The sequence below is a fragment of the Pan paniscus genome, chromosome 5 (genome assembly GCF_029289425.2).
Source record: "Pan paniscus chromosome 5, NHGRI_mPanPan1-v2.0_pri, whole genome shotgun sequence".
NCBI lineage: Eukaryota > Metazoa > Chordata > Mammalia > Primates > Hominidae > Pan > Pan paniscus.
The window spans coordinates 48,262,503-48,288,353 of NC_073254.2; the positions used below are offsets into that span (position 1 = coordinate 48,262,503).

The window sequence follows — 25,851 nt, forward strand, 5'->3', positions numbered from 1 at the left end:
ACATAATAATGCAGGTGATATCTCTGGCCTCAAGGAATAACTTCACCAAATAAAACAGTAGGGGATGCATCTTCTGGATGCATTTTCAGGGGCATTTCACAGAGGTGCTGAGAATGCCCTCCTTTAGAGGACAGCACTTGACTCTCATTTGTAGAGAACAGATAGACCCAAGAGCCCTTGGTCAGACAGGGAGATGAAGACCCTGAGAGGATCAGGGACTTTGTCTGAGGTCCCACAGCCACATGGTGATCAGGACCAGATGTGACACCAGGGCCCACTACACAGACTATCTGCTACTTGCACAGGCAAGAGGCCTCTCCCGGGCCCAGCCAACCACCTGGTTCAGAGGGTCCCTCTAGGGTGGAGGACACAAATTCTGACAACACCTGGGGCTTGGCCCCTTCCCATGCCAACAGAGACCCCCAAAGCATTAGGTAGTGGGCATCCCCAAGAAGGAAGAACACCTGCAGGAAGGCCTGTTCACATGCCAGGACCTCCCTTAAAGAGGAGCAAGAATCAAATATGTTTTGTTCAAACACAAGGCTTATAAAAGATGTGCCTGAGTGAGGAGGCGAGAAGGTGAGACTCGGCTTCTGAATATGCCTTCTGGGAGACAGCCAGGGAGTGTCTCGCTGGCCAGCAGCAGTGTAACTAAGCCTGATGAACCGGGTCAGCCGCCCATAGCTCTCACAAGAGGAATCTCAGGACTTACGTGACTTACTCACCAGCTTGGATGGCCAGGAAATTGTAGAGTTCATGCAGCAGCTCCAGCAAGGCTGCCTTCTGCTTGGCCTGACAGAACTGGAAAGGCACGGGACAAGTGGTCAGCAAGGAGGGGTGGGTGGGAGGGGTCCGTCTGTCCCATCTTTACTTCTCCAGCCACACTGTCAAATACTAAACAGCAAGGAATATCTCATACTTTTACAAAATAGAAAAAAATTCTGCCAAGTGCTGGGCCTAGGGAGAGAGTTGATAAATATTGGGTTAACTGCCTGAGAAAGACCCTGGAGAAGCAGAGGCAAAGCTGAAAGCAGACACTGTAACCAAGGGGCTGCATCCCAGAGGCTCCTGGCTCCTGCCTTTCCCTTGGAATGACGGCCATTAAGAGGGCTGAGCAGAGGCGACGTGGTCGGGGGATGATGCAGTCGCTCCGCTTCCTCAGACAGAAGAGCAACTGCCGTCAGAGTTTGCAGAGATGGGAGAGCTGGAAGAGCTAGGAGAGCTTGCAGACAGGGCAGAATGTCAGCAGCTGCCATCTCGTCTCCCGTTAGGTGGAATCTCAGAGCCCTCATCTGAGTAAGGATTGTGGTAGGATTCAGTGCGAACTCACACAAACCACTCAGCAGAGGCTGCTACCACCTAAAGGAAACAGGAGGACAGACGGTACCAGACAACGAGACGGCCTGATTAAGACAACACACCCACTCCCAGCCTGTCCCCACGTTTTCAGCAGCACAAAGGCAGAAAGAAAAACACAAAGTGTCACCGTCTTCAACGACCGAAAAGGGAAAGAACATGAATCTGAAATTCAAATGCCCGTCTGTGATCTCGGTAAGCCTGGAGCCATGCAAAGAATAAGACTTTCAGCAAGAGCCTCACCAAAGCCAAGAAACACGTCCCCACCTGCTTGTTCCTGTGTCCACCCTCCAGAAAGGCCAAGGGTGCCCCATGAAATCTTAGCTCCACAAAGCCTGCATTGAGATGGCCCAGCCCCTGCTTTCTGATGCTCTGATGAAGGTCTGAATGGTTACAAATAAGGATATCTGCATCTGAAGCCCTCGCTGGCAGGTGCTGAATGCCGTCTGCCCACGGAGCGCATCTGTAGCTAGGACCTGGAGGGTACCTGTCTGGGCTCACTCAAGTGGAGCCTGAGTGCGTCCAGATCAGAGAAGGCCAGGGAACAAATGTGCCATTCACTTGTGGGTCTGATTCATTTAGAGATGTGAAGGACCAAGAAATAGAAACCATGGAACTTTTTTCTAATTAAAAGACAAACAAAACTAACATCACTGAGAAGTCTTACAGAAAGTTATTTTTTCCTGTTTTTGTTTTAAGTCTTCAAATTCCAGTTTCCCCTCTGGCTGCCTGTGTTTCTGGGCCACTTCCTCTCATCATCAACTACAGTTTTTATGATAGAAGGCAGATTAAACTTACTATGAATCTGTTTTTACAAAACAATTGGGAAGCAAAGATATTTGGTGGATGAATGCAATAAATGGATGTAATAAAACACCCCCAACTATGACACACCCGAAGCCAAAGAGAAATAAAAGCCGTTATCTGCACCAGGATGCCCCCTCATTTACATGAGTAAGACAGTCAATGCAGGGGCGGCCAGAGGACCATGCGTCATTTTCTTTCCCAGCCCCTGGGCTACTAGAGATGTTAACTAAGGACTTGGGAGGCCAGGCATTGCACACTTAATTAGACTACTAAGTCATGCCCTCTGGCAGCACAAGACTCCTCCTGGTACAATTTAAGACCTGAAAATTTACTGCCCCATATCTTCTCCAGACTGTCACCAGAAGCAGCATCCCAGCTCCTTGATAATGCTGCTTTCATGATTCATAAATGGATGGGGCTGCTCGCCTTCCCCAAATATTATTTGTAGGGAATATTAGAGCTTCATAAAACAAATCTAAATGTAGACTAAGAGGGCTAATTCCACTTAAGATGTGTTCCAAACAAACTCCCTATGTTTCAAATCAGAACAGCATTTTCAGAGCCACAGCTGCACCACTGGAGACAGAGAATGTGGAATTGAGAACTTGGCCTCCTGATGCTTAGAAACGCCGGCCCTTCCTCCCAGTGCCAGGGAGCTTGAGGGTCCTTCAACAACAACTTACTGCATCCCCCTAGATTGACTCAGGCAGATCAAAGTCCCCGATGCTACATTTGATGGGAAAGTGTCCATAACAAGCCCAGGGTTGGATTTTGGGAGGTCAATTCTATTTCAAGTATTCCTTCACTGCCACAATTGAGCCTGACATGAACATCACAGAACACAATGTGACTCTGGTACATTACAGGAAGCACTCCCTGAAAATGATCCTATTCTTTTTCTGGGGAAGTTTACCTCCTGATGGAGGCTAATATCCTCAGGAAGAATAATAAAAACCAGAGAAACTCAAACTCACCTCATCTGTTTTTCTCTCACAGTCCACTGGCAATAACTTCACTGAGACCAAGAAAAGAAACACAGAGGAAATTAAGTGTGGGTTGAGAAAGGAATACAAAAAGAGACTACTCACAACATTCGGAGGGAGTAAAGCATTACCAAGCCAAGGGTGGGGATTAGAAAGATGTCATCTAAGGAAGGCACTTTTAAAATGCAGACAGCAAAATGTAAGGGTATCCAAATCCTGGATTAGGAATTACGATAGCTGGGTCCTTGTCCCAGCTGAAAATGATTAGCTCAAGTTTCTTGGGCAACTCAACCACTCTGAACCTCTGTCTCCTCGTCTGTAAAATGGGATCAAATGGGCCTTCCCTGCTTAACTCAGGGAGTTAGGCCCAAACAAAACAAAATATAGGAGTTTTGTAAACAATGATATGTTAAACAGAGATTAACACCATAATCGGAGGGGAAGTCCAGGTAAATACCAGCATACATTCTAGCGCTGTTGTCTTAAAGCATCTCAGCAGTGAGTACCAGTGTGATACTGTTTGACATCACCAGTGTAGTTATAGTACCATGACACTCCCAGGTCTCCTTAATTTCTCTAGCAGGTCGACAAACTATTCACATAGTTGATAAATGCTCTCATAGTGGGGAAATCATTTGGGTGTTTGCACACGAGTCTGTTAATACCCTTGCCCACAGACTTGTACACTCCCAAACATCCATCTGCCACGCCAGCTAAGACATACTTTAGCTTTTTCCTGTATTTTGGCAGTTCCTGCTAGGCATGAAAGGATGTGGCCTTGGCTGGAAGCTGGGAACAGTATTAGTCACATTCGTGCTTTGTAAAGAGTATTAAAAGTTGGTGAACTACAGTGGCCCTTTATACCTAAATGTATAATGAAATGATCTCTATGTTTCCTTTCAGAAAACACACAATCCTCAGCTATTCCGGATACATACTGTATCCTGCAGACCTCTCATTGGCATATCTAACCATGTAACTTAAATGTGGCCAGAAGGATGGCTGTGAGCATCCTTGAGTCATAGTCTCTCTCTTAACACACTCCATGAGGGTGCTACAAGCAATGATAAGGGCCTCCAGTTGCGATCAGTTTAACCTGTCTGGCAAGCAAGGCTGGTAGATTCTCCTGTTGACAAAGCGGCGGCCCTGTGATTCAAAGAAGTGGAGAGTGGACTTTTTGGTTCTACAAATCTGGGACCCCCAACCAGATCCTATCTGTGGGCCACTGAAATCTGGAATGCCTTCAAACAGGCACTAAATGTGTAAGCCAGAGGTCAAAAGGGAAGAACCCAAACGGATGGGGTGAATCTGTTAGAGGGGGGTGTGGCTTCCTCTCCAGGGAGAAAACCAGAGGTTGGAGGAGCAGTGACTACAGCTTGTGATTGAAAGGGAGACGTTAGAAGGGAGGGCTGGGGCAGAAAAGGAGAACAGGAGAAAGTGAAGGCAGAAATTATTGCAGATGCAGGAGCCTTGGCCCTCTCTTCCCACAGCTGGAAGAAGGCGGGCCTGGAAATGAGAAGACAGTCAGAGGCAGCTGACAAGGCCGGAAGTGCGCGGCCTGGCGCCGACAGGAACGGGGGATCCTCCGGCGGACACACGCGCGCCCAGGGCCCTCCCCTGCGCCGGCCCAGGACGTACTGTTGTCCTCCGCCTCCTGCGGCGCTGAGGGCTTGCCCATCTTCACCCAAAGGATGCCCAGGAAGACGAGCAGTAGCCCTAGGCTGGCCCAGAGCAGAAGCCGAGAGAGCCAGCGCTCCAGCCGGCGCCCCACCTCAGGTCGGGCCCGCGCCGCGCCAGCAGGGCCCGCTCGAGTCGCCCGCAGGCCCGGGCGCGGGTCGGGACCGAGGAGGGAGGAAGGCAGCCGCGCCGGGGCGGGAGACGCTGCCCACCAGCGGCGGGCCGCGAGACCCGGGCCCTGCGTGGCCCTGTCGGGCGTCCGGGCGTCCTCGTCCTCCTCGGAGCTGCCCCGGACCGAGGCGCGGCGCCTGAGTTGCGCCGGGCGGGCAGGATAGGCGAGGCCGCGGCTCCCTACCCAGGAAGCCGCGGAGGGCCGGATATCACCGTAGGCCCCAGGGGTCGCATAGGCCGAGCCCGAGGTCGGCTGGGAGAGCCAGGGCTCCGCCCGCGGAGAGGCCGCGGCGGGCCGGGCGCGCAGCGGCGCATCCTCGCGTAGCCGGGCCTCTTCCCGTAACCGCTCCTCGCCCCGCGGCCGGGCCTCCTCCCGCAGCCGCTCCTCGTCGCGCAGCCGGGCCTCGCCCCGCAGGCGGCGCAGCTTGTTGCGGTAGACATCCCGGGTGGTGTCGGTGATGGGTCCTGGCTGGAAGCCCAGGGCCTGCAGCTCCCGCCGCAGTTCCAGGTCCGACAGGCCGGCCATGGCCAGGACGCCGCCCCCCGCCCGCCCCTGGCGCGCACCGCACCCGGAACTGCTCCCTCCCGCAGGCGCGGCGGAGCGGGCGGGGCCACGCGCCATGATGGGAAGGTCGGTCGCCATGTTGGGAAGGTCTGCACTTGGCCTTTGGTCGGCCATGATGAGGCGGTCTGACGTGGCTCTTAGAGCCGCCATGGTGGGAAGGTCCAAGGGGGATTAAATTTTTTGTTTTGTTTTGTTTTGTTTTTCTCTCTCTCTCCGCTCTCCCACTTCCCTTTGTTTGTTAGATCAAGCAGTATTAATCTCTGAGTCCTCCAACCCTAGCTCTGCCTCTGGCAGGTGGTAAGCGTTCAGTAAAGTCAGCGTTGATTTAATAGATGAATTGGTTAATGGTGAACGAAGCCACTGCCACGAATGGAGAGACAGGATGATTTGCCTCTCTGGGCTTGGGGACTGATATGTGATCTGGTTTTATTTGGGCCTTAGAGTACACTCCAGGCATGCTCCAAGACCCTGTCCCGACTTCGGGCTTGTTAACTGGGCAACACTGAGCACCAAGTAGGTGCGATCCCTGCCTTAGGACAGACACTGGCCCCCAAGGAGCGCCAGCCTGGAGGAGACGCAGCATCCATGGTGGAGGCAGAGGAGCAAAATGCCCTTGGGTTCCAGTGGGCAGTTGAGGCTTCTCTGCGGAGGGCCTGTGTCTGCGTAATGGGATTTTTACAAGGAGACATGGGAGAGAGAAGACTCCAGAGATACACGGTCTTGCAGCCTCACTGGTGGTTTAGGTTGTGGGCTTTGGAGCCAGACAGTTCGATTTCAAATCCCTACTCACAACTATTAGATGTGTGATCATATTCAATTAACATTGTTAGCCTATTTGCCAGTAAACCTCAATAGAATTGCTGTGAGGATTAGAAGAGGTAGTTTGGCTAAGGTGCTTGGGACAGTGCCTGGCACACGTTCATGCGTGTTTATACTTAACCCACATCTTTGCAGTGTCAGTGCTGTGTAGAGCCTCCCACAGGGCAGGTGATTTGGTTACATGAAGGCTCTTAGCAGGAAACCCCTAAGGGAAGCAAGGGAATGTGGCAACTGGAAATAGAACCAGTTTATAATCTTCCTTCCACATCCCTCAACTCCCATTCCCAAACATTTATTGCCGGCCCAATAGGTTCCATCCATTTCTACCCCTGCCATTCCATTCTCCCCTTCCCCCCAGGCCCCTCCTCCCTGGAACTGCCCCGTATCTGTCCCAGCAGCCCCCTTGCCCATTCCCCACTTTATTCCCTTCCCTCCCTGACACCCTGGGCAATGCTATGCTCCTCTGTCTGGGTTTTGCATTCCTGCCACTTGCTCCACCTCAGGGGTATTCAACACTGGCCACAATTGCTGGGAAAATGACAGCCTCGGCTTGGTCAGCTTCCACTGTTAGCCTCCCCATCTCCCCTGACTTAGCTGCTCCCATGTGGTGTGATTTCTCTCACCAAGTGTTGTTTTCCTTTTCCCTGCCTGTGTTTGCACGGAATGCCATGAATTTGATATAGTGATTGCCTAACACATATACCACATAATAGTATTTTATTTCTTTCTGAAGCACTGTTTGCATGACAAATGAGTTGGTAACATTTGTGCAACTCCTTGCAGCTGTGCGGTTCAATATATAAAGAATGAGCCTTTCGGCATCAGTACTGGCCCCATGTATTCTAAGAGGGCTTGAAACTAATGCTTAAACAAAGTTATCGTTACAGCATTTCACAGAGTTATGGTCTGTTTTATAACAATGGATCTCAGGGCGATTTAAAAATATGGACTGAACTGGAGCCACCCCCAGTGGTGGCACGCAATGTGGGCTTTGTCAGCTTCCTTGTGTTTGGGGACACTGCTGCCGCTCCACGCACGTAGGGTCAAGTGGCCCACAGCCCCTCCCCCAGAACCCTGTTGTCTTCCCTGTGGTGTAGAACCCACTGTGCTTGGAGTTGTGGCCTTTGGCCACCCATGGTCAGCCCTTCTACCTCCATGGTGGCTTCTGGCTGTGGATGGCCTTGTCTTGCAGGATCTTACAGGCAGGGCTTTGGGTGTGCACCAAGGGGCACCCAGTGACCACTTAACTGCGAATTTGCTGATCAATGCTCCCCTTCCCCACCCCCTCTGAGAAGGAACCTCACAAGTTAGTCAGGCGTTCCTCCCAGTTTTGGGGCCTTTCCATTTCATCCTGAATTCCCAGCTCCAGTCACGTTCCTGCCCAGATTTATAGCCCCTCTTTGGTTTAGTGAAGTTGGCGTGTTGCTTTTTGCTTTCCTCCACACAACCATCCACATGCTGCCCTCCACTTGGAAGGGCTCGACCTCAGCTCTTCTTTGCCACTGCTGCCCCTTCGGGAGCTACCCACGAAACCCGCCAGGGCTTCTGGCAGCCAGCCTTTCTGTGCCTTCAGCCTGGCTCTCCTGCTGGGCCTGTCCGTGGCAGGAAGGCTTATTGTAAAGAAAAGGGCAATATTGCAAAGTCAGAGGCTGCTCTGCATGCCCTCCTTTCTCATCACTTTGCTGTGGGTTTTTTTTTTAAGGTGAGCAGCAGCTCAGGCTGTGGTCAGTCTTCCTGATGTATTAAAGGCAGAAGAGGAAAAACAAGCTCCAATATCTAAATCTACTTAGTAACCACATGCACACATTTAGCAGAGGTGAAGGGCTGCTCTGAGCACGCTCTGGATTCCCGGGGGGCTGCCATACTCCCTTCCGTCCCGTTGACCTCTCTCTGTCTTGGCAGAGCATTATAATAATCACAGCCATAAATCTTTTAGTGGGTTCCATTCTCCTCGTCCTCCTGCAAAAAGCCCTGCACACATTTATCAGGTCCTCAAAGATACTCAGGGACCACGGACTCGTCCTTGATCCACCTCATGGAGGGCCTCACGTATTATTGCCTCAGCTATTCAGGGCTTCCTTCAAACTACATCATAGGTGGCATTACAGTGGGGGCAGGGCACCGGGAGATTGTGGTTGAAAAGTGGGGGCCATTTGGGGCTCAGATTTTGACTGGAATGACCCAGGAACACCCAGCTTCTCACTGCTCCATCTCAGTGCCTTATGGAAGAGGAGGGCACTCTTTTCCTCTCTCTAGGTCTGAGAGTGCATCAGCTAAGGGGGAAAATGGAGTCACAGAGAAATGCCAGAATGGTATTTCATAATCTGTTGAAAATTAAACAAATCTCTCACTCTTTTGACTGCTCTCACACTTCGATATCCATGAGTAAGGGTTCCTTCAAAGGCATGGAATATATTACCAAATGTCAATAACAAATTGTGTATGAAGAAAAATGTAATGCTTTGAGAATATTTTCTTTTGGGCTTTGTCCATGATTAGATTACACTAAATTACAGCATACAGATACCAGGCAATTACTCTTTGCTTTTAACTATTCAATTTCATGGCAAATCCACATAGCTCAGTAATGCTAAAATCACACCGATGTGGTTACCAAGAAAATACCTCATCATCTCCATTTTGTGAAGCTAGGTTCAAGTTGCACTGTAATGACCTGTAGTCCTGTTAAGTGTAAAGTACATTCCAGATGAACACGGGGTAATCCGTACCTCTCTGTAATTGCCAGATATCTGGAAAGATTCTTGCAGATGTTGCTGGATAAGCCTGGGTGAGGTGTGAAGAGGAATGGCATCTTTGCTCTCCTGGTTACTCTGGCTACCCTCCCTGTCTCTGATCCTGGTTGGTCTCTGGTCCTACTCATTCTATTGCTTTAACCAGGAGCATGTCTCCTTTTCTTCTGTTTTGTGAAAACATAGTCATTTTCTCTTCACTCAGCTCACAGAATCCTCCCCAACCTCCTCCCAATTTTAATTTCTTCCAAAGCTGTGGATATCCCATAAGCAATCAAGTCGGCTGTCCTGGAAACTGGAGGAGCTTGTTGGTGAAAAAAGAATTATTTGAGCCGATTGTGAGAAATCGAACAGTGGCAGGAGGAGGAAAACGAGAGAAGAAAGGAGCCGACACATCTAAACAAGCAGCCAGGGCACTGTGCATACAGATGTAGGTGGTAGCTGGGTCCCTGTTGCGGCTCGTTACTGAGAAGCACATCAGAAGCCGCGGGGTGAGGGTTGGGGCTGCCGGGCGGCAGCGCTGAGCTTTGAATGGGGTTTTTCTGCAGAACGGACAGCACCCCCTCCCTTCCCCAGTGCTGTAGTTGCTGAAACAATTCCCACCTAAACAGTGCAGACCTCCTGGGCAGAGTCTCCTGGGGGCCCCATGTCCCTCCATGGTGGGTGTCTATTTCAGCGAGAGGCTCTTCAACACCCAGAATCTCAGGGAAAATTCCCCAGCCAGTGCTGGGCACCCCCCTGCCAGAATTGGGCACCCCCTCTGGTGATAGGGGAAGGCGGTCTCCCTACAGGGGCAGATTCCAGCACAGGGTGAGGGAAGGACACAAAATGCATTTTCTACAGGGAAAGGGACCACAATGAGCATCTCGTTTCTCTGCTTCTTGGAGTGTGTTACAGAAAATGGGGTGAACTGGCGTGGTGGAGCTCGGAAGGGCAAGGAAGAGCCTTGGATACAGATCTTCCCAGCAGCAGGCTTTATAGATTTCTGTGTCTCCCCCGCTGCCCCCCGCATGCCCTTCTGCTGCAGCCCTCTCTCTCTATTACCGGGCATCTTGGCAGCATTTCCCGGGAACCTGCACCTGCTCTGGGGCTCATCGGTATATGTGCTGGAAATGCGTGTGAATGTTCAGCGTGGCGGGGGTGGGAGCCCATGGATGGTTTGAGTGTTTCTCAGGAGAATTCAGAGTGCCTCAAATGAGGGTGCCTTGTTCAGCAGTGGAGTTCTTGTTCTGGTAACTACTTTCTGTGGCTAAGCCTGGGTGGAAATGCAGAATGGACACTGTATCTAATTGCTGGTAACCTATGGATGGAGGGAGCTGCAGTTCCAGTGTGGCCCCAGTTTATAAATAAATGAACATTCATTAATGTAAAATTAAATTAGAATGAAATTTCCCATCCAGTTTTGTTTAGAAGGCAGAAATAAGTGGGTTGGCTGTGTAATTTTGCTGCAGATGCTGGAGTTGGTAGTCACAAGGTGCTAATAGTAATTTGCTCTTTGCTTGTGCCTCCATCCCAGATCTCGAGGCAGATATTACCACCTTGGTTTTGCACAGGCTCATTGAGGTTAAAGGGCTGGTTGGAAGTTACTTGGCAAGGGGTTGAGTGCAGAGGCCCTAAAATTCTCTGGCCCATTAGACCTTGAGCGAGTCAGTAAACTAGAAATGGACCGAGACCCAGGAGACCTGAATTCCAGTCCTCACTCTGTCACTGACTCAGTGTGTGGGCAAAAAATGATCAGTTTCCTCACCTATAATGGAAGGGCCAGTGGTACTCTTCCACTTATTTGGATCTGAGTTAATATTTGAACTTAGACCTCACAAAAGGCACACAATGCTAATGTAAGCATCATTTATGGCCAACTTTCTCTGAGCTTTACTTTCCCCCCCTTTTTCTTGCGACCTGAGTTTGCCCTTTGGGAATTAAAATATTAAATAAGAGTCATTTCTGTATATTTCATGCTTTATTTGCTGGAGGGGAATTTGCTTTGGAAAGGGTGTTTTCCTTCCAAGCCCAGCTGGCAGGCTGTGTAAATTCCCAGGGCCTCACTTGGGCAGGAGGGGCCTCCCAAATCTGTCCACCTTCTCCCCAGCGTGACCATCACTTGGCTGCTGGAGAAAAGCAGAGGTTTGCGCTCAGTACCATCATCAGGTCTGCTTATGAAACTGCCCTCTAAAACTTGCCTGCAGGTCGGAGGGAGGAGGGGGCACCAGGGCAGGCTGGGTGGGAAGGTGGGAGGTTTTGCAAGGAGCCTGCAAGCTGTCTGTAGCCTGGGGCAAGTCATTTAACCTCCCAGTTTCTCCATCACTAACAGCACTTCCTCGAGTCTCTCCTCTCCTCCTGGGGACTATGAGAAGTAATTAGTGGCTGTTTGTCAGAGGAGATGTAGCTTTGCTCAGGTAACTCGGGCAGACCTTGAACTGGGCAAGGCCAAATGGGGCTCAGGACTTTAATCTGCAGAATGAATGGGGGAAGGGAAAGCCGCACCAAGGTTTCCTTCGGAGCAGCCGCCATGTGGTGATGTTGTGGAAGGGAGTGAAAATATCTGGAGCAGGGGAGTGGGGTGGGTAGCTGGGAACCCAGCCTGAGACCCGCCTCCCTGGAGAACTGCTGCAGCCACCAGCAGGTATCACAGCATAGCCCAGGGAGAAGACGGCTCCACATTCTCAAGTGCAAAGCAGCCAAACAAATTGCCACCCTGAAACCCTGCCTCTGGAGTATTAACGCCAGGGTGGGCGGAGGCCGGCCAAGCCACAGAGATGCCCGCCCTCCCCGTACCGTGCTGGGGAAGCATCTCACTCAGCAGCCCTTCCAGGGTGGCCGGGTACTTTTCCAGCTGTCTGGAGTTCATCCTCATTCCGATTTCCAGAGGAGCAGTCAGCTGTGAAATAAGGCAGCGTTAACAACGAGGGAGAGGTGGAGAAGGCCCTTAACCCCTGGGTGCACTACAGGTGGCAGGAGGGACCCTTGGGAGCCACACCACCCTGCAGACCCCACTAGAGCCTCTAGGGATGGCTGGGAATTCTGCCACCTTCCCCTAATTCTAACCAGAGGGCTGGATCCTGAAGGTCACTGAGTCCTGCTGAGGGGATCAATACACCTTCCATAATGGGGAAGCTGGGACAGGAGGGGTGGGGTCAGCAGGAACCCCAGCAGGCTTTTCTCATGGGGAGGGAATTCACTCCCCCCTCAACAATTATAGCCAACATTGTGGAGTCTTACGCTTATTCTAAGCTTTACGCTTATTCTAAGTGCTTTATGTATGTTAACCTCTCAATAGCTCTGTGGGGTAGGGATGGTTAGTGTTCCCATTTTGCAGATGAGGAAACTGAGGACAATGAGATTGAGTAACTTGCTCAAGGCCGCACAGATGGTAAGGAGCAGAGGAAGAAGATGGTACACCCAAGGGGCCTGGCTCCACGGTCTGTGCCTACGACCACCAGGCTACCTTTCCTCTTGTTGTCTGGAGACTCTCCACCAAAGAGGTAGTTGCAGCCTTGAGGCAGAGCCTAGGGCGCTGATTGATCTCCACGTCGCCCCCCGCAGAGCTTCCTGGATCAATGCTCTTGCTGCACAAACTAGCCAGCAGACTGGGAGACTCCTGGCCTCTCGGGAGAGTTGCCCTGGAGGAGTCCCAGCACCGGCTCCCCTGCCTCCCACCGGGCTCCCTGGGTTCCAGAAATGGGTCTCCTAGATGCTTGGGGGCTCAGGGTGCCTGAAGGGCATCTGAAGGGCCCCAGTCCAGTTCTGCCTGTGCCATTCCCAGCTGTGGTTATGCCTCTCCCTCTAGACCCTCCAGCAGGGTCCTTACTTAACACAAGGAGGCTGGACTGGACAATCCCAAAGGGCCCTCTCAGCTCTGTATGTTGTGGTTGTAGGAGATGGAAAGAGGTGAGAGGTGCCCCACCCAAGCCTCCCCAAGAAGGCTTCATGGACATACGATGACCCCGGGCAACCTTGGAGTTAGTGCCTCAAACTCCGACTCAGCTGCATTTAGGAGGTGATTCTGAGTGTGCTCCCTGCTCACCAGCTGCTGGATTCCCTCCCAGCTCCCTCCTCAGGAGCCCAGGGAGTTCGGAGTGGATGTGGGGGGAAAGGGGCCCCACCTTGCTGAGTGCCGAGTGCGGCAACAGCACCCAGGTTGTTTTCTGGGCCCAACAGCACCGGGAAAGATCACTGGCCTGTGTCCAGTGGGAGGTGGGAGTCCAGCTGGATTCTGCCCTGACTCCTGTGTGACCACGACAAGGCCCCTGCTCTCTCTGGATGTCAGTCTTCTCGCCCCTCAGGCGCCTTTATGTGGTAGCGACCCACACTCAGGTCTGGGCCTCTTCTTCTCCATCCACACCTGTCCCCTCAAATGGCTCACCCAGGCCTAGCTTGAAATTCCCTCTAACCACGGATGACTCCTACATGTGAGCCTCCAGCCCTCATCTCTCTTCTGAACTCCAAACTTGTGTGTCCACCTGCCTGGGCCATGTCTCTGCCTGGATGCCCAAGAGCATCTCGGTTTTCAGGCCTGGTCTGACTCCCTGATCTTCCTCCTGCCATCCTGCAGCCAACCACAGGCTACTCTGTCTCCATGAGTGGCAAATCCATCTTTCAGTTGTTCTGGCCCAAACCCTTGAAGTCAATTTTCACTTTTTCTTTACATCCTATATCCATTCTTTAGCAAATCCTGTGGGCTTCTACCTCCAAAATATTTTAAAAATCCAACCTCCTTGCCCTGCCTCCTCCAAGACCGCCCGAGGCCAAACTCTCTCTCTCTCTTTTTCTCTGTCTCTCTTAGACTATAGCAGCCTCCTCAGTGGCCTCCCTAAATCTGCCTTTGTCCGGTCCCTTCAGTCTGTTCTCAGCAGCTGGAGAGACCCCTTTAAAATGTAAATCAGATCCCATCCCTCCTGTGCTCAAAACCCCCAAGGGCTCCACTTCAGCAGAATGAATGGAGAGTCCAGTGGCCTGTGAAGTCCACAGTCTGCCCCTACCCCTCTACCAGTCTCTCTGGCCTCCTCATTCTTCCTGAATGCACCAGGCCCTCTCCTGCTTCAGGACCTTGGCACTGGCTGTTGCTTCCACCTGGAAGGCTCTTCCTCCAGAAATCCTTGTGGTTCATGCCTTGCTCTCTTCTGGTCTTTGTGCTGCTACCGTCTCCTAGGACACCTGCTGTCGCCCACTGAGATCCATAACCCACCGCGTCTCCTTGCGGCTCTGTTTCCCTCCATAGCACATGTCATTGCCTGCCACACTGCTGAGTTTGCTTCCTGTCTTTACCTTGTTTGTCGTCTGTTTCAGTCGTCCTAGGATCTTGTTTCTTCTTTCCTATGGAATGTGAGTTCCACAAGGGCGGAGATTTTGTCTGTTCACTACCCTGTCCCCAGTGACTGGAACAGTGCCTCAGACCTAGTAGGGGCTCATTTATTGATCACCCAAATAAACAAGTCTGTGAAATAAAAGAGCTCACGGGACAAGCTCAAGGTTCTCCCCAGCCCCAACAATTGGCCCTGGGTGTTGAGGCCTGTGGCTGGCTCCTGGGTTTCTGTCTGGGAGGGGAGGAATTGGCACCCTCGCCACCTCTTTGCCGAAGACTGTAGCGCCTCCTGCCTGGCCTCCTGCCTCCACTCATGCTGCCCCAGCTCTAAGAGGGCTCCAGTGGCTTCCCTGCTTTGAATCCCCAGTGGCGCTGCATGCAGGCCCTGCCTGGGCTGGCCGTGCTGACCTCTCGCCCACTTGACTAACCCCTGCCACAAGGGCCTGTCGCCCACCAGTGCTCCTCAGTCTTTGCACTCACTGTTCCTTCTCCCGGGAGGCCCTTGCTCCAGCTGTTTGCACAGGTGGCTCCTTCCCTTCATTCAGGTTTCAAATCAAATGTCACCTCCTCCAAGAGGCCTTCCCTGACCCATCTCAGGGACAAAGCAGTCTCCCAAACCCCACTCAGTCACTCTCCTACTTCCTTATCTGGTGCCTGAAATGGTTGATTTATCTCGTTGCTGGAGTCTGTCTCTCCCTACGAGGATGGAGCTCATTGCCTGGATGTCTTGCTCACTGCGATATCCTAGGACACTCTGAGGCTCACTGTGGCTTGTGGGCTCTGCCTCCAGGCCAGGCAGGGGAATGCATGCCCTGCTCTGAGTTTCTCTCCCTTGTCCCAGTTGTCTGCTCACCTTGATCATTTCGTTTTCTTCTTCCTTGATGGGCTCTGCAGGGTCTACAGGACCTTCCTCCCCAGACCTCTGCCATACACTCAGGGATTTCTTTTGCCCTTTATTCCGTTCCTTTTCCTAGGGGCAGAACAGAAAATTGCACAAAACCGCCCTCCCTCAACCCACGCTGATGGCCCCTTGCCTGTCTCCATCTGCCCAGGGTGCTACCTGCCCTGAGCTCCCTACAGACTGAAAGAACCCTTTCCCCCAGGAGCCTCCTGCACGAGGAATCTCAGATACTAACTAGTGGCTCATGGATGTCCCTTGAGGTTGCCCACCAAGGGCCTTGCTCTTCAAGGTCAACTTGAAGAGGAATCCATTCCTTTGTAGTTAAAACATTGCACCCAGATTGTTACTGTTAATTAACTTAAAAAGCTGAAAATAATGCCTGCCCTTCATGCATATTAAGTGTGAAAATGTGTCTTTCTTAGCAGAGAGCCTATAAAAAAGGTAGCGAGACAGCCTAGCCTGGGAGGGTGCCATGGGGTGGCCCAGGAACTCAGAGTCCCTGGGAGGTGATTTATAAGAGGCAAGACGAGATAAATTATGGAGGAGGGAGTTTGTAGCTTCTTCATAAAAATCCTGGTGCCTGGCAATTATGAGGAGAAAAGCCATGGAGTAGATTAATGCAGTGTCCTTTGCTTGCTATTTTGCTAGTTTATGTTCCATTGGGTTTGACTGTTCCTGTCCAGCCCCCAGTCTTGCCCGGCATGCTGCTGGCCAGGTCCCTGAGCACTGAGATCCTCATTCCTTTGCTTTCTCTAATGACACTCTTGGGACTCTGCTGTTGGCCTGCCCTGAGACGTGGTGATTCTAGAACAAACAGTCATCCTGTGGGGAGCGTGCTGGCGTGGAGGAAAGTGTGTTGGGGCCTGCTGCAGTACCTACCCAGTTCCCATGTCTGCTTGCAGAAGGGGAGCTGGATTCAGCCTTGCCTCTAAAAAGAGCCCTGTTCACTGGGAATGTGGATCCCCACATACCTCCCCACATAAAGTGGGCAGTTGCAGACAGGCTGTGCCCCAGAGCCTCGAGACCTCCCTGGGCACTAACTCATGTATTCATCCCTATTGGAGTCTCAGTTTCAGACAGGGTGGAGCATGAAAGTCCCTTTCTTCATCTCCTTAGGTTAAAGGGAACCAAACATCTGCATAGATACTCAGCGTCCCCTGAAGTCTAAAGTAAAAGGCAGCAGGGAGGCAGAGCCAGCAGTTCCATTTTCCTTAGGCTCCACTGCCTGAGTTCCATGAGGCCTGCCTTTTTTTCTTCTGGGCCCTAAAGAGGAGGCTTTGGCCACTGCTACATGGACCGCAGCCTTGTTTCCCGCCTCTGGGCGCTGGCTCCCATTGGTCCCTCGCTCTTGATCTCTCAAGGCCCCCAGCTGAGTTCCACCTTTTCCCTGCAGGCTTCCAAGCACGCTCCAGCCCTTGGTGATTCTCCCTCCTTGAACCTGAGCGCTTAGCATCAGCACCACTGATGGGGCAATTCATCATGTCCTGCCTGTGACATCTCTCTTTTGTCTTCGACTGTTAGTTAATTTTTCATATGTTCGTGTCTTGGCACCCCAGCCTTCTCCCTGGAGATGGGGAGGTGCTGAGATTCTTCTGCATGCTCGGGCTCATCGCCCAGGGTGGCCTCTTGTACTGCAGAGCAGCTCGGTAAATATTTATTGGCTTGTTAATTTAAAATTTCCTCCAAAGGATAGGCAGGGGTGGGAAAGATGTTGCTCATACGAGCCACTGACATATCTGAGTGATGCCAGTGAAGGCGTGAAGGTGGCCAGAGAGGCGGCTGGAACTGGGGGTTATCTTGGGTCCTGGTCCTTTACACTTTCCTTGGTATCACCGGCATAGGTCATAGTGACCTCAGCCTTGCTAGCAGGGCAGGCAGCAGGGGGTTCTTACCTGCATCCTCTGGAGTTCGCCATAGGTGAAGATGGGGACGAAGGCTTCCGTCTGGGAGGCCAGCATGGCAGCTGCATGCACCACCAGCAGAGCAGCCACAGCCTTACGGGATACCATCTTGGAGCTGGACAATGACAAGGAGCTCTTGTCACTAAGTTTGGGGTACAGTGGCAGACTGCTGTGTCCAAGGCAGGGGCCCTCAGTTCTGGCCCATGCCCTACCTCCAGCTGTGTGATCTTCAGCCAAAGCTCAGCCTGTCTGGATTTGGGCCTGGTATCAGAGCTTGAGCAGATGAGCTCTGAGCACCTTTCTGCCCCAGAGCTGTGGCAGCTGGCCAAGCTCCTGGGAAAGGCCATCCAGCTCCCTGCCACACACCAGGGAGGAATCATTTCACTTGTCCACTCTTCTCTTTTGTTACAGGTGAGGTCTTCTGGGGTCAGCTGGACTCATAAGGCAGGAGGGACCTCATCTTTCAGAGAAGGAATGCCTAGATTATCAACAGAACTGTGCCCCAAGACCCAGAGAGACCTCCCTGCCCCAGTGCCTATTAGAATGACAAAAGGGGTGGACCCAAGCCCAGATGACCAGGGCTCTGCCTGGAAGTGCCAGGCCAGGACCCTGGGTCTGTAGAGCCTCTGCCATTGCAAAGGATGAGCCAGATGGAAAAATTCAGCATGGAGCTGTATCCCTGAGCCAAGAGGGCACCCCCTTCCCCGTTGGGGGAGCGATGGCTTGGGAACAAGCCCCCCGCCCCGTGCTCCAGTGCATCTAGCTGCCTTTGGCCACCATCCTGAAACAGCAGGGAGCAGGCTTCCTCTTTCCTCACACCCTGGAACCCAGTGATTGCTGACCAGGAAGCAGGTATGTGTGGAATGGCTGGTAGGACATTGGGCTTTAGTGGGCTTTTGGAGCTCGGGTCCTGGCAGGGAGCAGGTAGGCATGGTGACTGCAGGGGTGCAGAGCCTTGAGAAAGGGTCCACTGGGCAGACTTTGGGCAGGGACAGGGTGGTCCTGGGGTGGGAGTGGGATGGCCTAGCTGAGTGCCAGCCAAGGTTGACTCATTCAAAGGCAGCAGGGGCTGGAACCTTGGCCTTTTGAGGCCCAGTGCTTTTCCCAATACCCCACTCTACGTTGCCTCTGCCCATAGTAGGCAGAGGAAGGCACAGGGGGCAGGCCTGTTGAAGGCATCTTGGGCACCACTGTTCCTGCGCTGGGTGGACTGCTGAGTGCAGGGGCCAGGCCTCCAAGCAGGGAGGGGAGGCCGGGACAGCCCCTCCAGCAGTAGGGGTAGGGGTGGAGGTAGTTACAAGGTTTCAGATAAAGCGCTCCTCCAGTCCCCAGGCAGCCTGGATTCTGTCGGCAGGAGAGGGTCTGCCCTGGAAAGGCCTCGGGGCTCCTCTGCAGGTCTCAACCTGGCTCCCCCTTTGAACAGAACCTTCCAAGGCTGCAGGCTTGCACCCTGCCTCTCAGCCAAGACCTGTCTCCTCAGTCATCTGAAACCACCCTACCACGCCAGACGCTCCCTCTGCCTTCTTGCTATTCCAGCTCTCTCTTCTTCCCACTTCCTATTTTCTCTCCATTTTGTTCAAACTCCATGAACAAGAACAACAGAGCTCAGACAGCGAAAGCCTCCCCATCCCAGCTGTATGCAAATTCCCAGCAGGCTGAAAGGACCACCCGCCCACCCAAGACCACCTCCCGGGAAGCCGAGGCCTTGTGTGCAGCCCCAGAGGAGCTTGAGCTGAACGGAGAATGGGTTGAGGTGGGTGGGACCCATCACTGTTCTTCCCTTCTCATTCCTGCGCGTTCCCTGAAGAGTCTCTGGGGCCTGCTTTTCCCCCCATCAGAGACAGATGTGTCACATTTATGGCATCCCATTTCCTTCACAGAGAGGCTATAGATCCTGTTTCATTCTGGTGTATTTAATTCACTCCATAGGAATCAATAAAAACTTTAAATTAAAAAAAAGGCAAAATCCAATTGCTTCTCATTTTCTTGATCCAACTGGCAGTCGGCATGTCACCTACATTCATATGTGTTCTGGTGAGCTGGAGGTGGGAGAAGGAGCTTTTCATTGTACAGTGAGGCACTAACTTTCCTTTCCCATCATCAGAGATGGGGGGCTTCAACCTTCAAGTGTCCAGCTCTGCATGAAGGGGGTGACCGTCTGCCCTCCCTTGCAGCACCGCTGGCCGGGCTAGCCTTGCCTCCCCATGTGCTCTCCCTCGGGGTCAACTTTTTCTTTTCCTTTTCTTTTCTTCTTTTTTTTTTTTTTTTCTGAGATGGAGTCTCGCTCTGTCTCCCAGGCTAGAGTGCAGTGAGTGGCGCGATCTCGGCTCACTGCAACCTCTGCCTCCCAGGTTCAAGCGATTCTTCTGCCTCAGCTTCCTGAGTAGCTGGGACTACAGGCATGTGCCACCTCGCATGGCTAATTTTTGTATTTTTAGTAGAGACAGGGTGTCACCATATTGGCCTGGCTGGTCTCAAACTCCTGACCTTGTGATCCGCCCACCTCAGTCTCCCAAAATGCTGGGATTACAGGCATGAGCCACTGCAGGGCCAAATTTTTCTTACCTTTCCAGAGCAAAGCCACCATGCCAAGAGGGGCCCTGTGCCCATCATGAGCTCTGGCTTGGGTTCCCAGCCCACCGTGGATGTGCCAGACCCACCCACAACAGCCTCTGCTTTGCCAGGAGTTGTACCCACCTGCTTGCCTCCAGCGTCTGTGCCTCAGCCCTGCCTCTGCTCACTGATGCCCTGGGAATCAGCTCAGGCACTCAGTGCGAAGCCCGGCTGGGCACTGGAAGGTGGCAGAGGGCCCTGGACCAGGCTGGCTCTGGCTTGCACCAGCGTTCTGCTTTAGGGCTCATGCTGACCACTCCCCACCCACTTTCTCCAAGGGCTACTTACGGCGTGCACGTGGTCTGAGTGGGTCTGGAGGAGTCTCTCTGCTTGTCTTCTGGTGTCCAGCTGATCTGACGGGTTCTTATATACCTCCCAACCCTGGGAGCTGCTCTTGGAGCCCATTAACCTTTGACCACAGCTTTGGGGGCCCTCAGAGGGGGAGCCTGGATTCTTGAAGCTCGTGGAAACTCCAGGCAGGGCTAGCCACGCTATGGGCTTCCAGGGCTTTCCTGGAAGGAACAGCAACAGTCAGGGTTCGGTGGAAGCTAGCCCCCACCCAGATGGCATTCTCCCGTCCACTGAAAACTCAGCTGCCTCTCAGAGGTCATTTTAACAAAGCCTTTTCTTTTTTTGTTCCTTAAATATATGACATTGGTGAGCGTCTACAGGCCAATGCTCTAGTGATCAGATTTTCTGCTGGCCTGTCAGAGCGCTGTATTAGAAAGATAACTTCTCTTCAGTCTTCCCCCTGAAGCCCCTCATGAAAGAAAGTGTTCAGGAGTTTGTGACAGCATTTCAGTGGATTAATGAAAATAAAACTACTGAGTCCAGACCCAAGGCTGTGTGGGGCCAGATGCCGCGAAGGAACCGAGGAAATGCAGAGGGGTGACAGTGTAGGAGGTCTGCACGCTGCAGCCTAAACGGGGAGAAAGACACCTACCTGGGCAATGTTTCATGGTAATCATGCAATTCAAACAGTATGTGTAAAGATTCAAAGAGGGAAGAGGGAAGAGGTGAATGTGATCTGGAGTCAGACCTGGCTCGCTGTTGCTGGGGCTGGGCGGGGCCAATTCCAGAGCGCAGCATTACCCAGGAAATGCTGAACACGAACGTTCTGATTAAACGCAGCAACCCCGTGAGGTGGGTGCATTTATTTCCCCCATTCAATAGATAAGGAAACGGAGGCACTGCTAAATAGCTCATCTGTGACTCCTCTGCAAGGTGTCTTTATACTAGGGTGAAGGCCAGACGTGGCCAGGTGCAGCAGAGGGCAGGAGTGAGGGCTTCTGGAGATTTGGGGCACGCACAGGCTTAGAATGGTGTCACAGGAGGTCCCCTGTGTGGGCTGGGAGCCGCTCAGTCGGGTCTGAGTGTAGGGACCCTTAGCAACCAAGCAGAAGGATTTAGATTTGATGGAGGAAATGGAATATTGGGCATCTTCATGATACCTTGAAGGGGATGTTAGGGCAAAAACATCACTCTGGAAGATGTCTAGTTTTCTGGGTACCGGTCATGGACCAGGCAGAGGCTGAGGTGGGGTACAGTCTGGGTGTGGAATCCTGAGGGTCTGGGTGGGCAGTGGCCATTTTCCCAGGCGACATACGTTGGCCAGTAGCACCTTCCCCACACATCCAGACGCTGCCCCACACATCCAGAGGGGCACTATTTCTTGCCCAGGAGACCCTGCCTAGCCAGTCCTTGGGTCTGCTCTGGCCCTTCCACTCAGAAACAAATATTTGCAGTGCTTCAAACCCGACACAGATAATTTCTACCTTCCCTACTCAGCAAGGCTTAATGAAAACAGATGGCAGCTCAGTGTCCTCGCTTCCTGCCAGCAGGGTCTCTGTGTACAGCACCCACATTAGAACTCCAGCACACTGGACCAGCGGCTGTTGTGAGATGTGCAGTGTGGCTCTGAAGTCTGAGACTTACGTCAGGAATTAAAGCTCCAAATGCCGGGGTTTGCAGCAGAGTTACCATCCCTTAACCTTGGGCCTCATTGGAGTCTGACTGTGCCTGTTTCAAGAGGGGCTTTTGGGAAGAGGTCGCTAGGCTGGGCAAGGTGGCTCACACCTGTAATCCCAGCTTTTGGGAGGCTGAGGCAGGAGGATTGCTTAAGGCCCAGGAGTTCAAGACCAACTTGGGAAACATAGCAAGACCTCATCTCTGCAAAAAATAAAAACAATTAGCTAGATATGATGGCATGCGCTGTGGTCTCAGCTACTCGGCAGGCTGAAGTGGGAGGATCATTTGAGCCTGGGAGATGGAGGATAGAGTGAGCCATGATCATGCCACTGCGCTCCTGGGAAACAGAGTGAGACCCTGTGTCTGAAAAAAAAAACAAAACAAAACCGAAAGACAAGGTCACAGACCTTGGAGGGGGGCAAAGTAGTCCCTTGAGAGTTGGGAAGTAGTCTATCAGCTTCTCAGGCTCTGGGATGCTCTGGGGAGCTCCATCCATAAGCACGGGCTGCTGTGATGGGACACATCACACCTGCATCTCTAGCACCTAGACCAGGACAGGCAAAATGGGCCAAACCGGCCTGCCACTTCTTTTTATAGTCTGTGAGCTAAAAACTGTTTTTATATTTTTAATAATTAAAATATCAAAAGAATATTTAGTGACATGCAAATTTAATTTCCATGTTCATAAATACAGTTTTATTGGAACAGGTCCACTCATTCATTTCTGGGTTACCTATGGCTGCTTTGGGGCTGTAACAGCAGAGTTTAAGTAGCTGTAGCAGAGACCTATGGCTTACAAAGCTGAACATATTTGTTGTGTGGACCTTTATGGAAAACGTTTGCTGGTCCTGACCTCAACAGTGTCTGGAGCATGTGATAAATAACAGCCAGATGTTACACGTATCTGCTTTTTAAAACCTTACAACAGCCCTGAGGTTCATGTGGTTATTATCCCAACTTACATGTGGGGAAACTGAGGTGGAACAACGGACCCAAGGTCACACAGCTATTCAAATGGCCAGGCCAGGATTCAAACTCAGGGAGTCTGGCTTCAGAATCAAGTTTTTATTTTTTTATTAAATAACTGTGTTCTCCTGCCCCTCATTGTTTGGTGAGTGTGCATAGGGATGTTTATAGCTGGGGAAGACACAAAACAGTGGCCTGGTACCAATTCTACAAACCTGTCACTCTCTCCTTAAGCCATCCCCTGCGAGGTCTCTGAGCATGAGGCAACCTGAGCTGACCAACCGGAACAAGTGCCGCTTGTGCTGTGTGTCCTTAGGCTTGGAGATGCCAGGCTTGGGCTGGGAGGAGGACTGCAGATTGGTGGACCAGGCCTATCCACTGAGCACAAGGAGACATCTGAGGCCACTTTCCCAGGGCCCCTCCACACTGGAGCTCTGAGATCCGTGCCCTGCCTCTGCTGGGCCAGTCTGGGCTCTGGTCCAGAGATGCCTCCAAGGCACTCTGTCTGAGAAATGATTAGGAGCTTCCAAGCCCAAGACAGGCCTGTAGTGAGGGATGGGGAGAAGGGAAGTGCGGGAAACAGTAAATAACCCGGGATCAATTTTCTGGGCGTGAATAGCACTAACCTGGATCGCTCCCATGATTCAGTGTTTCTGACCCAAGTAATTTGCAGTATTACAGTGTGACATCTGCAGGTTGGTGTGGAAGGAAGGCAAACCAGGGTTCACAATGAGCTATGCCTGCTAATGCAGAAGGGGAATGTAGACTCACAGGGGGCTCCAGGTCTGCTTTGGGGTCACAAGCTGCTGGGATGCAGTAGCCTCCCCTCACACTCCTCTGGGCTGCAGGCTGTGTGAGCCAGCCCTTTGGGAACCATCTCACCAGGAATACGTCTTCTCTCCCCTGTTTGTGCCTTGGTCCTCGTTGGGCATTTTCCACTGCCACGATTAGTGCTTTAGAAATGGAGCTGGGTAGATAACAAGCTTAATAACAACTACTTTGTCTTTACCATGTACCTTGGCTCTCCCTACAAATGCTCAATTAGTGGCTGTTTCTCTCCTGCTAGAAACCGGACAAAAATAAAAGGAAGGCATAATCTGATGTTCTTCATTTTCCAAGTGGGAATTGCCACGGATATGCAGCAGCCGAGGCAGAGGGGAGGCGTAGAAACCTAACCCCAATCTGGGAAAGGAAGTTGACAAAACTCAGAGGAAATGGCTCAAACCACATGTGAGCACTTGATTGCGTCTTTCTCCCACAGCAGGCAGAGGTATTAGCAGTTTAGTTCTCCTCTCCTCATGACCTTGAAAATATTGTTTGCCAGGTACTGCCATAACATCTTCATTAATGGTCTGGAACAGGGAGGCAACGGCATGTTAATTAAATTTGTAGATGATACTAAATTGGGAGATGTAGCAAACATCAGGGAGGACAGAGATCTAATACAAGAAGACGTCGGGAGTTAGAACTGCGTGCTGGAAATGGCCAGGTGGGCTGCTGGACATATGTCACCAAGGCCCCGAGGACACAGGATGGAGGATATGGGTGACAGGGAGGGACCAGCCAAGAAGAAAAGGTGCAACTGGGGGCTCCTGCAGGCGGGGCAGCTTGAACACCACCCTGTTCTCCAGGTGGGTTCCTCAATGAGCCAGAGGGCAGCGGCCAGACAAAGGCAGAGTTCAGAGGAGCCAAAACAGCCTAAGGATTGCAGGAGTGCCAAAGCTGAAGGAATAACAATGAAAAATGAAAGGTTTCAAAAGGTTGGCTTGTCCAGAACGCTGGTAACAATTAAATGTGCATCCCTCATGTTAAGCAAAGGCTAAAGCAAGGCAAACAACCCAGGTGTAGGAGGGAGGGCAGGAGGAGAGAGAGTTGTTGCTGAGCCCTCGCATCTAAAGTCCTTGATGTCCCTTACAGAGCCAGAGGTGTGCAACTGGACTCATAAGCAAAATTACGAGTTGATGGTGACGACGTTTAAAACTGGGTCAAGCAAAGCTCTGAGAGATGTATTTTGGCAACGACTTTGTCCTGGCCCAGGGGACACAGGCTCTGGTGACCTGTGGAGTATTTTTATTCTTTTCCTTCTATGGCTCAGGATCTTTTTTCAGAACTCACAAATGATTGTTGAGAAATGACACACAGCAGAAACCATACGCCAAGAGCCCCATGATACAGACTCAGTGCAAGTGGAGAGGAAAACACTGACACAGAGAGGGTCTGGCCAGGATTAATTTCCAATTTTCCGAGCTTCTTGTTTGTGTGTTACATCTGCTACTTGAATTAACATTCCTGCATCTCCAATTTCCTGTTGAGTCCATTCAATGTGCACCTGGACCCGAAACAATCCAATAAAATGCTTTTCTTTTTCGTTCAGCCTCAAGGACTATTGACAGTGTGCACACAACCTGGGGACTCGGCTGAGTTTTACAATAGCATCCCTGCCGATTTCCCAGTCAATATTTCCCCGGGGGGTTAAAATACTCCTAGAAATGTCCCGCTACCAACTTGCTTCTGGGTTTCCTTTCTATTTATGGGGGCTTATCACCAAAGCTGCTGCTATAAAACTTCAAGAAGAGATCACATAACTTTTTTTCCAAGGACGGGGTGTGGGTGCTAAGAGCAGGGTCTATGCACTGGACTTCTATGGGATTTTTTTTTTTTTCTGTTTCTTCTGGGAATTGAGCTTGTGGTACCAGATCTCCTTTTAATCGAGTTTTAATATTTTTATGGCAGTGATGGATGTGTGTGAAGAGAAAGCAGATTTCTTTGGAAGTGATGAATTAATTCTAAGGAAAGGTTGGCCTCTTGTAAGCCAAAGCCTCTTCTTTCTCTTCAACCCCTTCAGGGCAGGCAGCACTCCTGGCTCCCTGACCTGAGGGCACCAGGCGCTAGAACAGGAGGCAGGGACAGCTGACACATTTTCATAAATGATTAAGGAAGTCTGAAGTCTGTGGTTGAGAAAAGTTTGCGCTTTCATGTTTAAGAAGGGAAGAAGTCTTGGTAGAGGTTTTAGGCCATGAAGATGGGAGCCAAAGTTGTTTCAAATGTCAGCCTTATCCAGGGTGGATTCAG

General features: G+C 51.6%; 2 protein-coding genes and 1 long non-coding RNA gene across 3 annotated transcripts in view; 1 reads left to right on the forward strand and 2 right to left on the reverse strand.

Annotated features, from left to right (window-relative positions):
- LEMD2 (LEM domain nuclear envelope protein 2) overlaps positions 1–11,629 on the reverse strand; it is a 23,853-nt gene extending 12,224 nt beyond the window's left edge. Inside the window, exons 1-3 of the mRNA XM_024929181.4 lie at positions 4,785–11,629; positions 3,138–3,178; positions 726–801 (exon numbers count right to left, since the gene is read on the reverse strand). Coding sequence (XP_024784949.4) covers positions 726–801; positions 3,138–3,178; positions 4,785–5,709 — 1,042 coding nt within the window. The 5' untranslated portion in view covers positions 5,710–11,629. The remainder of the gene's footprint in view (positions 1–725; positions 802–3,137; positions 3,179–4,784) is intronic.
- Positions 4,786–20,619, forward strand: LOC117980571 (uncharacterized). Its single transcript, XR_004671950.3, has 3 exons — positions 4,786–4,922; positions 17,644–18,084; positions 18,558–20,619. It is a non-coding gene; the product is annotated as an uncharacterized LOC117980571 (long non-coding RNA).
- MLN (motilin) lies at positions 11,629–17,340 on the reverse strand. The gene is made up of 3 exons (XM_034961870.4): positions 17,224–17,340; positions 15,284–15,400; positions 11,629–12,006 (listed from the first exon to the last, which is right to left on the reverse strand). Exons 1-3 carry the CDS (start codon positions 17,338–17,340, stop codon positions 11,755–11,757), a joined length of 486 nt encoding a protein of 161 aa, XP_034817761.1. The 3' UTR covers positions 11,629–11,754.
- Positions 20,620–25,851: the final 5,232 nt, after the last annotated feature.